Source organism: Littorina saxatilis, linkage group LG3 (genome assembly GCF_037325665.1).
Source record: "Littorina saxatilis isolate snail1 linkage group LG3, US_GU_Lsax_2.0, whole genome shotgun sequence".
NCBI classification, from domain to species: Eukaryota; Metazoa; Mollusca; class Gastropoda; order Littorinimorpha; family Littorinidae; genus Littorina; species Littorina saxatilis.
In genome coordinates, this window is record NC_090247.1 from 70,611,932 (window position 1) to 70,626,797 (window position 14,866).

General features: G+C 41.1%; 1 protein-coding gene and 1 long non-coding RNA gene across 2 annotated transcripts in view; one reads left to right on the forward strand and one right to left on the reverse strand.

Annotated features, from left to right (window-relative positions):
- Positions 1 to 374: 374 nt before the first annotated feature.
- On the forward strand, positions 375 to 14,654 carry LOC138963153 (gastrula zinc finger protein XlCGF57.1-like). The gene is made up of 4 exons (XM_070335188.1): positions 375 to 461; positions 1,287 to 1,726; positions 4,644 to 4,790; positions 12,860 to 14,654. Exons 2-4 carry the CDS (start codon positions 1,384 to 1,386, stop codon positions 14,206 to 14,208), a joined length of 1,839 nt encoding a protein of 612 aa, XP_070191289.1. The 5' UTR covers positions 375 to 461; positions 1,287 to 1,383; the 3' UTR covers positions 14,209 to 14,654.
- Positions 2,647 to 14,866, reverse strand: part of LOC138963162 (uncharacterized) — a 103,778-nt gene continuing 91,558 nt past the window's right edge. Inside the window, exon 2 of the long non-coding RNA XR_011454734.1 lies at positions 2,647 to 3,067. This is a non-coding gene — a long non-coding RNA (uncharacterized lncRNA). The remainder of the gene's footprint in view (positions 3,068 to 14,866) is intronic.

A 14,866-nucleotide genomic window follows, 5' to 3' on the forward strand; every position in this document is an offset into this window, starting at 1 on the left:
CTCAAAAGACTGATAAGAGTGCTTTTCATAAATGAGCGTTGGCCTGTAGTATGTGAACTGACGTATTTTGAGAAGTAACATAAAGTGTCCGGTTGTGAAGTCACGCCGAATCAAGTCGGCATCTGAGCGAGCAATAAATAGTTTCATTATCTATATTCAGTTGTCTTTGTGTGTGTTTTATTTTTGCAAAATGTTAACTTTATTTCGTTTGATTGAGTCACCTTGAGGACTAGTCTATCATATCAAATGTAACAACACAGTGCTTTTGTTCTCGGTCGCGCGCTGAGTAGGGTTTATTGTACGTTTTTGGCGCCTATGCTTTATTTGTGGCAAAAAGACGTAAGGGAAATCACTCTCATTGGCCACTGCTGCCATTTCCGTGTCACCTGTAAAACGCCACTCGCTGACTACTAGTACTACGGTACTAAGCGAATTATCTGTGTCATCACTGTGTAATCAAGGTAAACGCTTCAACAGAAGTTTTCTTTTTCAATCGGTTTGTGTTATATCTGGAAGTTGCACGTACATTTCTGTGCTGTGATTACCCCCAAACCCTCTGAATTTTGGCATTCCACCATATATATTTAAAATTCTGTGACATAAACTCAGTCCGATTGATTTCTCTCCTTTTTTCACACTTGTTTCAACACACTCTTAAAATATGACAGGCACAATATTAGTGAAATGTATTTCTTTGGTCAATAGGTGTCCATGTCATTAATTTGATTAAATGCCTCTGAATTCTGAGCTATGAATTTAACACGCAAAAGTTCAAGATTACCAAATGGTTTGTAATGGCGAGTGCAGTCCAATAAATTCCCTCTGATGGGCACAGCTCTGTCTTGTGAAATATCATAATATCTCGTGAGCGTAGCCCGGCCGTTATCTGATGATTTTAAAACGACACATGAGTGTCTGGTGTACAGAACAGAACCAATTCTGTCTGTTTACCATCGCATGAATTTGATGAAAGCAGGAAAGAGATCGTCGTCAGATTGAATTACAATAACATTAACATGCTTCCATTTGAAACTTCTCGGTCTTCATCGTGGATTGACGCCTCTCAAAGTTTAATTGAAGCCCTCCGTCGCTTCGCTCCGTCGGCCGGGCTTCAATTACCTTTGGTCGGGTGTCAATCCACGATGACGACCTCGAAGTTTCAAATGGAAGCATGTTAATGTGTAATTACTAGTCTAGTCATGGAGTTTTAGTTGTGAAACGGTGTGTGAGAGAGAGGGAGCTTTTCTCTGCTTTTTTAAATTGCTGAGTCTCGTTTTTCTACACAGCAAGTCTTTGAAAGCCGATCAGCTATAGGAGCTATGGACTTGCAAGTGCAACACCTTGCAGAGAGAGCAGCTATGATCGGCCAACAACACCTTGAACATGTCAGCCTTGATCAGTGAACAGTCAGGAACTGTCAGCGCCTTGAACAGTGAACAGTCAGGAACTGTCAGCACCTTGAACAGTGAACAGTCAGGAACTGTCAGCGCCTTGAACAGTGAACTGTCAGGAACTGTCAGCACCTTGAACAGTGAACAGTCAGGAACTGTCATCGCCATGAACAGTGAACAGTCAGGAACTGTCAGCGCCTTGAACAGTGAACAGTCAGGAACCATGTCCTCTCCCAGCAGCATGGAGGAAGGAGACACAGCTCTTCTCTCAGATGTCAAGATAGAAATTGATGTTGCAGAAGAGTATTGTGACATCACTGGAACACATCCGTATGGTAAGTGAAATGAAACATGTAATGGGGAGGGAGGTGGTGTTTTGGGTAAGGGGTGGTGGTCAAGTGGGGGAGAGGAATTGTTGACACTATTGTGACAGTCAGCCTTGGTAGCACTTCACACCTTTTGAAGGGGGGTTGGGAGCGGGAAGTAGGAAAAGAAGTCGCATGAAGCCAAATTACTACATTTACTATTTAGTTTTAAATTGCTACTAGCACTACATTTAGTCAAACTCACAAAATGAAATTAACAGACTGCATTTTTTTCTTCACCACATCATTAAACCTTACGGCCGTGCGCCAAGAAAGCGTTTTAACACGTGCACGAGAAAAACGTGCAGAAAGTAACAAGCCAGTAGCGCATAGCGTTTCACATGAATTTCTTATTGAGATTTTAAAATCTCGCAAAAACGTTTATAGGGCAAAAATGAGGCATCCAATTGTCTGATCAGACAATCCGAATGTCACATAATTCCATTCGGTAGAATGTTTATCAAGGAAACATTAATTATGTCATTCTATAAAAGTCGCGCACTGGACAAAACAAAAAGGTTGCAAAACTGCAGAATATGTTGTTTTTGAGAGAGAGAGAGAGAGAGACTTTCAAAACTTCAAATTGTTCTCATCTTGTCTTGATGAACAAAGAATTCTTTTATGATTTAAGAATGTTTGTGTAACAAGCTGTCAATTTATGATTTAGATTTTAAAAGTTACGTCTAGCGCCAAAACGAGGCGTCCGATTGTGGTACAGAACTGAACAATCCACGCACAAAAAAATTCATCGAAATTTGCTTGCTCTTTGAGGAGGGCACCTAGGATGTTCTCAAGCGGTGAGTGTTTAAACAAAAGGGTGTTTGTACTGTGTGTAAAAGCCTGACAGTGTCTGTGATGGTTTACGGGAAGCTGACTGTGCTTTGAATGGGTTTTTGACTCACATGCGAAGCAAAAGTGAGTCTATGTACTCACCCGAGTCGTCCGTCCGTCCGTCCGTCCGGAAAACTTTAACGTTGGATATTTCTTGGACACTATTCAGTCTATCAGTACCAAATTTGGCAAGATGGTGTATGATGACAAGGCCCCAAAAAACATACATAGCATCTTGACCTTGCTTCAAGGTCAAGGTCGCAGGGGCCATAAATGTTGTCTAAAAAACAGCTATTTTTCACATTTTCCCCATTTTCTCTGAAGTTTTTGAGATTGAATACCTCACCTATACATGATATATAGGGCAAAGTAAGCCCCATCTTTTGATACCAGTTTGGTTTACCTTGCTTCAAGGTCAAGGTCACAGGAGCTCTTCCAAGTTGGATTGTATACATATTTTGAAGTGACCTTGACCCTGAACTATGGAAGATAACTGTTTCAAACTTAAAAATTATGTGGGGCACATGTTATGCTTTCATCATGAGACACATTTGGTCACATATGGTCAAGGTCACTTTGACCCTTATGAAATGTGACCAAAATAAGGTAGTGAACCACTAAAAGTGACCATATCTCATGGTAGAAAGAGCCAATAAGCACCATTGTACTTCCTATGTCTTGAATTAACAGCTTTGTGTTGCATGACCTTGGATGACCTTGACCTTGGGTCAAGGTCACATGTATTTTGGTAGGAAAAATGTGTAAAGCAGTTCTTAGTGTATGATGTCATTGCTAGGTTTAGTTATTTGACCTTGACCCTGAAGGTCAAGGTCATGTAAAGGTCAAGGTCAAGCATGTGAGTCGTATGGGCTTTGCCCTTCTTGTTTAATCAGGAAATGATAAAGAATAAAACAGAATCATTAGTGGAACGATTTCTAAAATTGTAAATAGAATTTTGAGATTTTTAACAATCAAATTCATTAATGAATTTTAAAACTTCTGTGCTGAAATGCAATCCCATAGTTTGGGCTTCATCGAAGATTGGTTTACCAAAATTTCGATCAATTTGATAAAAAAAAAAAAGCCTGGTATAATGTCATCAGATTCAAAGACCTTTATCAACAAAATTATACAAAAACAACATCCGGGGATATCATTCTCAGGGATGTTTGTAAAGTTTCATGAAGATCGGTCCAGTATAGTTTTCTCTGAATCGCTCTACACACAGACACGGACACACATACACCACCACCCTTGTCTCGATTCCCCGTCTATGTTAAAATATTTAGTAAAAAACTTGACTAAATTTTAAAAGACTGTGGCACACCAATATACATTTATTGTGGTTGCAAGCTGGGGCAGTGAGTAAGGGGAAGGTTAAGTAAAATGATACGTACGAAAGCCACAGGTTTCAATCGCTAATACTAATAGTGTGTTTTTGTTTCTTGATCAATACTCTTGATTTTGGTACCGTTGAGTTCCTAAGACTCTGCACTTTCCTTTGATATATAGGCCTACTCAGTTACTGTGTATTACTGGATCAAACACGTGATAATCATTAATGAATAAAGTAATTAGTTTTTCCGATTAAGGTACATACAGCGACTAATTAAAACATGGCAGTGAGGAGGGTATGACCGCAACAGTTGGTCTACATCCTTATGTACCCGTCTACGTATGTTTGGTTTTAATTATCTGCAAGAGGAAGTGGATGTTTTGAAAAATATGAAATGCAAATGGCGGCCATAATTAATATTTTGTTGATATCTACTTCCTCTCGCTGATAATCGAAACCTAACGTATGTGTACATAAGGATGTAGACCAAATGTTGCGGTGATGCACTCCTCATTCATTAGTGGCTACTGTGTTTGATCCAGTAATACACAGTTAGCGTGTTATATCAAAGGCAAGTGCAGATCGAGTCTTAGGAACACAACGGTACCACAATCAAAAGTACTGGTCAAGAAACAAAGACAAACGAAGCAATTGAAAACAGTGTGACTTTTGTAGGTATTAGAGAGTGTTGCTTTTGACATTACCTGCATCTGTTTTCAGGTATGTTGAATCAGCAGTCAGATTATCATCACTCAAAACAGGAACCAGGTGAGACATTTGATACAGTGCAGACATTGGAAGGACAAGGTGCAGTCAGCACTCACAGTGATACCTGGCTGAAACAAGAGGCAACAGACCAGTACAGAGGTATACCTCTATTTTAAATCTTCTACAAGTATGAAAACTATAGGTCCTCACAGAAAGAGTTTTGTGACTATCAAGATCAGAGAGAATTTGAGAAAATTGGGTCTTTATGAAGAGAGGGGATTTTATAATGTTTTACAAAAAACCAGGTTTTACAGTAAGGCATGTCGATGCACAGACGAGAGAAATCGTATGTAGGCACTCAATGTGACCGGACATTCAGGTAACCTAGAAGTCTTGTGGGCAATTGTGTTTTATCCTACATACGTGAGAGAGACACTCGTGAGATAATAATCGTTCAAATCACACGGGTGTATACTGTATTATGTAAATGAGGTCATGTCAAGCAAGACTGGCAGGGGCCTGTTTTTTCACTGCTTATGATGCCAAAGTCACTGAGACAAAGGTCATTATAGAATAGAAAAAATTGCGCTCACTAATTACCCTCGATGAATTTTTAGAACTAACACATCACGCCACACTTTCAGAGCTAGAGTGACGTTTCTTTGCTTTGACATAATAGATTGCACGAGGCTTTAGAAGAGATCAAGGTTCCAAAACAAGCGTCTTCAATTTTAGCTGCGTTGACTGCAGGACATTTTCAGTGAAATATATACGTAAGTACAGTATGTAGGATAAACAGAATATTACATGGCTTGCTGTTTCGTACCAGATTTACACTCGTTGCTTTTTCAAATAGTGAACAGCTCGCTTTTGCTCGCAGTTCAATATTTATTAAAAAAACTTGTGTAAATCTGGTACGGCACAGCAGGCCATGTAGTATTCTCATATTTATAAAAACAACTCGTGTAAATCTGGTACGACACAGCAAGCCATGTAGTATTCTCTATATGGCCAGGAATCTGTCAGTGTGTCCAAAAAGTGTTACACAAACACCATTTTATAGACTTGCTTTATCTTATTAACAGGGGTGGGATTTCTTCTGTCCCTGACGGATTTCCGTCCCAGGAAGAATTTTTTTTTAAATTTTTTTTTTTACCTAAAAAAGTAATGTAAAAAAAAAATTTGTTTGGTGTTTTTTTACCTTAGAGGGGCACGGGTAGCTCAGGTGGTAGAGCACTGGACTTGTGATCGAAAGGTCGCTGGTTCGAATCCGGGCCGGGATGGACACAGGTCAACCTTATGTGCAGACCCAGAGACGGTATCCATCTCCCGCCCCCGTGTCACCACAGTGGCACGTAAAAGACCTCGGTCATTCTGCCATAAGTGCAGATGACTGATAACACCTAAACACGCATACACCTGTGTATCTCATCTAAAGTCGGGTTAAAACCCGGGAACATGCCCCTAATGGCTTTGCCGTGAGGGCGTAAAACTTGAATTTATCTTTTTACCTTATTTTTGTGTGCCAAAACTAAAAATTAGTAATTTTCACGCATTAATTACTAATTTTCATGTGCCTCGTGACTGTGGGGGCTCAATGCGCATGCGCGACTGTTACGCCGGCCAGAGCGAAACATCCTTCGATTCGAAACTTTTCTGGTCCATAGTTCTTTAATCCGATGCAAATTAACAATGAGAGCTGAGCGCATGAGTAGATAACCGTGACATACAACTGTCTGTCCGACAACTTGTTGAATAACGAATTCTATCGAAAGATATTTGTGAAAGTGTGTGAGTCTTGACCGAAGAGATCCGTCTGCTAGTGGTCGGACCTTTAGCACATGTCCGGCCGGCCCCCATTTTTCCTCTCTCGGTTCGAACATTTTCAGATCGATTGTCCTTCACTAATACACTACAAAGCAAATTTATGAGTGTGGTAGTGGAAACAAATATGAGGTACGGCTGTCTGCCCGACAACTTGTCGAATAAGGAATTTTATTGAAAGATATCTGTGAAAGTGTGAGACCACAGCCGATCAAAAGTCCATCTGCTACGAACAGCTTCGATTCAAAAGTTTTTGGGGTCGATTATTGCTTTCTAAGATACACAAAACAACGTTTAAGGAAAGTGCTATTGCAGAAAACTGTGATATGCATCTTCCCGTCGGATAATTTGCTCGATAAGGCCTTCTATTAAAAGATATTTCAGAAATTGTGTGAGAGTGATGTTTGCCGCAGGTTGAAGCCTCTCAGTGCAGACTCTTAAAATCCGACTACTGTGACCGAAAACATGTAGACAGCTGGCTGCCGGCTGCTAGAGGAGAACTGAAATGGGCTCGGGACCGGGTTGGGTCGTTTTGGGTCAGTGCTGAAATGGTTACTTTATTGGCTGTTGGCCGAACGGACACCCGGGCTTCATATTTTTGCATGCATGTATTCGTGTTTCCAAGGCCTGAGGCTTTTGCTGTGACCCTGGGATCTTTATCGTGCGCATGAAATTCAAGTTTTACACCCTCACGGCAAAGCCATTATGGGCATGTTCCCGGGTTTTAACCCGACTTTAGATGAGATACACAAGTGTATGCGTTTTTAGGTGGTATCAGCCATCTGCACTTATGGGAGAATGACCGAGGTCTTTAACGTGCCACTGTGGTGACACGGGGGTGGGAGATGGATACCGTCTCTGGGTCTGCACATAAGGTTGACCTGTGTCCATCCCGGCCCGGATTCGAACCAGCGACCTTTCGATCACAAGTCCAGTGCTCTACCACCTGAGCTACCCGGGCCCCCGGGGGATGTTCTGCTCACCCACAACTTTATATACCCCAAATCTTATATAAAAAAAGTTAAGAAAACACTCGATTCGACAAAGACAGAAACGTACGCTACTTTACACTACATCGATATAGTAAACTAACGTACGGCGGGTGAAAGTGACGAAGCTCGGAGATATCAACCCAAAATGCTTAATTATGGATGCAAGGAGTCAATTTTGAAAGCTTAGTGACAAAATATTCTGCAAACCGTACATTTTTCACCACCAAAACTGAAAAGAGAGGAATTTTGAACTGTACGTTACAGCTGACACGAAAGCCTTGTAGTAAAGTAACGTGCAATGAATCGAATCGCCAGATCGGGATGGAACGCGTGGTTTTCTTTACTCCCTGATAATGTTAACCATGCTACTTCCTAAAAAAATGCCTTTTCATTAAGAATCTATCGTCCTAAGCAAGAAGTGCAGAATAAATCCTAAGTACGTTACATTTACAACAAATCTGAAACCATATTTGTCACGGTTCAATATCACACTGAGGTGATTATGAACGGTTAGTTACTTCTAACTAACTAACTAACGATCCACTCTCACAGTCATACAAATAGATAGAATCAACAAAAGTATAAGTTTCAGACGCCTTTTTATGTAATAACACGCCACCTCCCTCGAGACTTCACTCCAAATATGTTCTTTTACGTTCAAAACGTAAAATACCAAGAGGTCACTGACAACAAACGCCAGTTAAGTGTAGAAAATCATAGCAACACGCTGATCCCGTGTAAAGTTAGAAAAATATAGCTGATCTGTAAAATGCTGGTTTATGCAGGTGTCACACACCCCACGCCGTCACCACTCGAATATAATTACAAATATAATAGATGACCAGGTGGTATGAAGGGTGCATAAGACATGGTGCACTTAGCTTTGTTGTGCCACTGAGTGGACGGCCTGTAATTTGTTCATAGTCTCCACAACTGCTCCGTAGAATGTAGTGCCGTCTGGCGTGGCTACGAAGCAGGGAAAAGTGGAGACATCAGGCGCCTCACTCAGTCGCTGGTTAACCGGTTAGCTGGTTATGTCTGATGGTCCGGTTACAGCGTCCGCAAATAGGCAGCAAAACAGCCAGCAACAGAAGAAGATGATGGAAGGCTGCATCAAAAAGCATCGGTGCACTAAACATGCCAAGCCCCCCTCCACCTTTAAACATGTCATCTTTACATATATCTCATCAAGCACGTGGGCCTGCACAAACGAACTTTTATAACAACAAATCAGCCATTTCCTTCCTTCTCTCCATATCTGCAAAAACCATATACAGATTATTATTTTAGCGTCACAAAGAGCAAATTATGCGCTAACCTGGAAAGAACAACAGACAGTATTTTATTCCACAAACACAGACTCGTCAACAGCGTTAAATAATGATTTATTACCTCAAAAGCCTATGTAGGTAGCACTCTCATTGAAGCGAAAACCACTTCCTCCTTTGAATGGCACCTGTTCGTCAACAGCGATACCCCATTCACCCTCTTGCCGAAGCCTTTATGCGGTGAAATTTCTTTCCCGCGCAGCGAAGAGAAATTGACGACCCGTTACGTCAGACCGCATGTGAACGAAGAGAAAGTGGTCTCAAACTGAAGTTTTCCTGAAGCCCTCCTGTACATGCAGAGCGGCGCGTTGAATATCAATGCAGAAATCAAAGCGATGAAGTCCATCAAACTCGCAGGAAATATAAGACACCGACCGTTCTCCCCAGCGCTGAGTTTTCGAGTGTCCAGTTAACATGTCTCAGACAGACAACCTTGACGAAATCACGTGACTAACCCTGTCACATACCCCAGTTCAGTTATCGACAATTCTGCCTCGACAGCAGAAATCACCCCCGTGAAATCCGTGCAACACAAAATACCCGTATTCGTTATGCGCTGTCAGCAAAACCCACAACCGTTGACAGAAAGCACAGGCGCTTTCTATCGCAATTGACCAAGAGAAGGCACTCCACAGAGTGACACTTTCTTGATCCATGTCACTAAATCGTGACAATATTCAACCTAGCGAACATTCAAAAGCCCGATTTCCTCCTATTTTTGACTGAATCATTCAGGTACGAATACTTTTTCCTTTCAAACATTGTTTTTATCATGTTTCGTAAGAAATCACTCGATATATAGCAGTTTCATTCTCAGAAGTATGTACGTTACTATTTGGATGACGACCATGCACACTTACCTGTAGGGCTGGGCTCGTCCATCTCGTTCACGTAGGTGTGAAAGCCCTGTTGTCATTGATAGATCATATTCAAATGACCAAGGGAGACTAGTTAGGTCACGCTCGTCACAACATCTCGGCAAAACGAGAACGTTTTATTTTGGTTAAAAGTAATTTTTCTTTACACAAAATCAATAAATCGTGTCGATTTTCACGAATCACAGACAAAGCATTTTTAAAATATTTTGTTAGACTTAGTAGACTTTGTGAACCTCGAAATTGATCTTTGGCGGCCATCTTACATTTACCACGAACTGTACGACCGTTTGACTGACCGATACCGAATTGACACAAGGATAATAACGTACATCTTGCATCACTTTTCCAAGCGAAATGAACGAAGTTGGCAGCTCCGTTGAGCTCATTTTTGGTCTCATTAAACACTGCATTCATTTCCTGTCTGGTTTGTATGAAGGATTTACGTGTCGCGCAGGTGTTCGGAGTACAGTTCTTACAAAACTGAAAGCACCCAAAATCGCGTTACGCTTTTCTCTCCAGAATGACTAGGTAAGGTTGGAATCACAAGTCTGTTATTCATTGCTTACGGCATAAATTTGCCACCATGTTATACCAAAACGTTCGTCCATTCATCCTCTTTCATACAACACAAAAATGTTCTTTGCAAAAAAAGTTTATTAGAAGCAGGAGCCTGCCAAATAATTCAAGCGGGCTCTTTCCTTCTTTCGACGCCATGACAGATTCTTGGCCATATATATTTACCAATGGGCAAACTCTTGAATCCTGCTGTATTTAAACTTGATTTGCCAATCGTAAGTCCACTGAACTAGTCAATCTATACTATCTTGTAATCTTTGCATCTGAAGTGCCAGATGCTGCAACATCTAGATTAGTTTTTAGTTCCCTCTGCAAATACTTTGACAAGGTCATCATTTACCAATCTTGTTTGCTTTAGATACATTGAGTCGTTTGAAAGTTACCAATAGGCTCCTGTCCGCCCAGCGACCTTCCCCTTGACCCTGCTTGTGACCTCTATGTTTTATGCCCCCCAAGGGGCCCGGTACTCTCTAAGCACCCAAAACCTTAAAGAGAGATAACTGGCGGAAACCTTCCTATTGTAGTCTCCTGTATGACGGCTTACTAGTGCCAAAACCTCATAATTGTAATTATCAAGGAAAAATTAGTAATTTGTCCTTGATAATTACCATTTTCACGTGTTAATTACTAATTTTCCTGGGAAAATTACTAATTTTTCTAGAAAAATTACTAACTTTCACCTTCCATTACTAATTTTTAGTTTTGGCTCACTTCCTGACGGATTGCTAGTGCCAAAACTAAAATTTAGTAATTTTCCCATGAAAATGAGTAACTAACAGACGAAAACAGTAACTGACAGTGTTAATTAGTAATTATCACCTGATAATGGGTAACACCAGGTTTTTGTAGTAAGCTGTCACACTCCTGTCTGCCCAGCCGACCTTCCCTTTGACCCTGCTTGTGACCTCGATGTTTTATGCCCCCACTAGGGGCACGCTACTCTCTAAGCACCCAAAACCTCAGAGAGATAACTGGCGGAAACCTTCCTATTGAAACAAGCTTACTTGTACACTGTAGCCGGTTTTTCTTTTTATTCAAGTTATGATTCAACAATCTTTGAGAACTTATTTTCTGATGTTGTGAGTTCAAAAGCTACAAGGAAAAAATCTACAAGACAAGGGAGGTAACTGTTATTTGTCAGAATGTTTTTTGCATGGTTATTTTCCTGTCTGTTCATAAAAAATGTTTTAAATCAAAGACAGAATTCCTTTAGATAATTTCATGAACTATAAAAATTGATTACAAAGGTGTTTGAAGAAACAATACAAAAGAGGACAAGCAAACAAACAATTTCTGAACATGTACACTAAGTGAAGGAGACGGGCCGCCCATGAGGTGGAATGTGGCTGTGTTTTGTTGAAGGACAACCTGAATTGATTGCATCATTTTTATTTTGAGGTTAAGCTGTGTGAATGATGCACCAGTGTCTTCTGATTGTGTATGAGAACTTTCAAACATTCTGTTTCCAGTCAGATATGTTTGATTACTGGCACAGGCCTGAAATTACTGAAAAGCAACTGCTTGCACTCCTGCCAGCCATTCTGTGTGTGCATGTGTGGGGTGTGTGAGTGTGTTTAACCTTTGCCGGTCGTGGTGGGTCCGTGTGGACCCAGAAGGGTGTTTAATTGCAAATATATCTTAAACCAGTTTTAATTTTTTAATGAGCTTTCAAGAATGCCTCAGGCACCTAAAAAGCTCTTATGTTCTGAAAGATCATTAAATTTCAGCGAGAAGTAATTAAAAAAACAAAGGTCAAATTTAGACTACACACGGAAGACATCATGGGGGGGTCGTGCGGATCCATGTTTCTCAAACCGGCACGGTTGGCCTAGTGGTAAGGCGTCCGCCCCGTGATCGGGAGGTCGTGGGTTCGAACCCCGGCCGGGTCATACCTAAGACTTTAAAATTGGCAAACTAGTGGCTGCTCCGCCTGGCGTCTGGCATTATGGGGTTAGTGCTAGGACTGGTTGGTCTGCGCTGCGACTTCTGTCTTGTGTGTGGCGCACGTTAAAGGTCAAAGCAGCACCGCCCTGATATGGCCCTTCGTGGTCGGCTGGGCGTTAAGCAAACAAACAAACAAACAAACAAATGTTTCTCAAACTGAAGGAACTTACATAAAAACTAGGGAGAGAAGTTACAAACCTTCAGGTATTGGCTCTAAACATCATTTTCTACGATCTGTTTAATTTTGGAGTTAATAAGCAAGTCGTGTGGAGCGAAATTAATACATAACAATGTGGGTCCACACAGCCCCACAACGTCTACAGAAGGGTATTCACGTTTTTCCTTTTTTAAGAAGCTTTAGTTGGCACGGAAATAATTAAATTAATTATTTTGTTTTAATTCCTTCTTGCGAAAATGTAACCATGGCGTCTACGGAAGGGGATGCACGTTTTTGCTTTTTTGGAAAGGATGGGTCTACGGAAGGGTATGCATATTTTTCCTTCTTTGAGAAGCAAAATATGGGTCCGCACGGCCCCACGATGTCTTTGTGTGTAGTCGATAACCCGGTCGGGCGAAAGTTAACAGGTCTGCATTATTTTAAACAGCAAACAGGAGAAACATTTGATGTTTTTCTGGGATCATGATCAGCATTCTCATATGGCTTTGGTTTTACTTTCATTTTTCAGTGCCGGTCAGAGGTGCTGTGGCCACAGAGAACACAGCTACCATGCCTACAGTGCAGACTTTTGAAGGACAAGCTCCAGACAGCACTCACAGTGATACCTGGCTGAAACAAGAGGTACATTCAAGTACTGAGTGTGATACCTGGCTGCAACAAGAGGAACATTCTAGTGTCAAGTTTGGTGTCGGGCTGAAACAAGAGGAACATTCCAGTACGAAATTGGATTTGGGGCTGAAACAAGAGGAACATTCCAGTACTGAGTGTGATACCCGGCTGAAACAAGTAGATTCAAGTAATCTGAAGCAAAGCATGCACACATATTTTGTCACAGAGAAAAAACATGCATGTACCGAATGTGATGCAAGGTTCACTCTGTCTAGTAATACGAAGAAACACATGTTCACCCATACCTATTCAGGAGTGGAAAGGAACACATGTCCTGAGTGTGATGCTGGGTTTATACACTCGGGTACTTTGAACAAACACATGTTAACACATACAGGAGAAAAAAAGTATGCATGTTCAGAGTGTGATGCTACGTTTAAATTGCGTCAAAATTTGAAGCGACACATGTTGACACATGGGGAGAAAAAGTATGCATGTTCAGAGTGTGATGCTAGGTTTAAAATAGGTCAACATTTGAAGCGACACATGTTGACACATGGGGAGAAAAAGTATGCATGTTCAGAGTGTGATGCTAGGTTTAAAATAGGTCAACATTTGAAGCGACACATGTTGACACATGGGGAGAAAAAGTATGCATGTTCAGAGTGTGATGCTAGGTTTACACGGCGTCAATATTTGAAAGAACACATGTTGACACATACAGGAGAGAAAAAGTATGCATGTTCAGAGTGTTCTGCTAGGTTTATGCGGCATGGAAATTTAAAGCAACACATGGTGACACATACAGAAGAGAAAATGTATGCATGTTCAGGGTGTGATGCTAGGTTTAAACGGCGTCAAGATTTGAAACAACACATGTTGACACATACAGGAGAGAAAAAGTATGCATGTTTAGAGTGTGATGCTAGGTTTAAACGGCATAGAGATTTGAAAAATCACATGTTGACAAAAACAGGAGAGAAAAAGTATGCATGTTCAGAGTGTGGTGCAAGGTTTATAAAGCGTGGAGTTTTAAAAGAACACATGTTGACGCATACAGGAGAAAAAAAGTATGCATGTTCAGAGTGTGATGCTAGGTTTAAACGGCGTGGATGTTTGAACCGACACATGTTGACACATACGAGAGAGAAAAAGTATGCATGTTCAGAATGTGATGCAAGGTTTATTAGGCGTGGATCTTTGAAACAACACATGTTGACACATACAGGAGAAAAAAAAATATGTTGAAAAAACACAGGACAGAAAAAGTATGCTTGTTCAGTGTGTGATGCAAGGTTTATACAGCGTGCTAGTTTGAAGCGACACATGTTGACACATACAAGGGAGAAAAAGTATGCATGTTCAGAGTGTGATGCTAGGTTTATGCCGTGAGCAAATTTAAAGCAACACATGTTCACACATACCAAAAAAAAAAGTTTGCATGTTTAGAGTGTAATGCTAGGTTTATATGGTGTCAAGGTTTGAAACAACACATGTTAAAACACACAGGAGGTTGAAGCGTCACATGTTAACCCTTAGGCTGGTTGTCGCGACATATGTCGCGCTACTTTACGTATACTGTCACCTGGTTGTCACGACATATGTCGCACTGCTGGCTCAGTCTGTTTGGTCGGTTCTGATTACCTCCCATGGATGCGAAAAACTACACTGCGCCCAAAAAGTTAAGGATATTTTTTCAGTGGTATACCCCAGATGTTAAAGGCACAGTAAGCCTCCCGTAAACCATCACAGAGCTCCCCGAGCGTCTACATACAGTACAAGCATACTTCCATTTGAACGCTCACCGAACGGGAACATCCTGGCTGCTTTCTGTCGAGCGTGAGAAATTTTCAAAGAATTTATTTTCGTGGACTTGGGCTGCTACAACAATGGCGCCTCGTTTTGG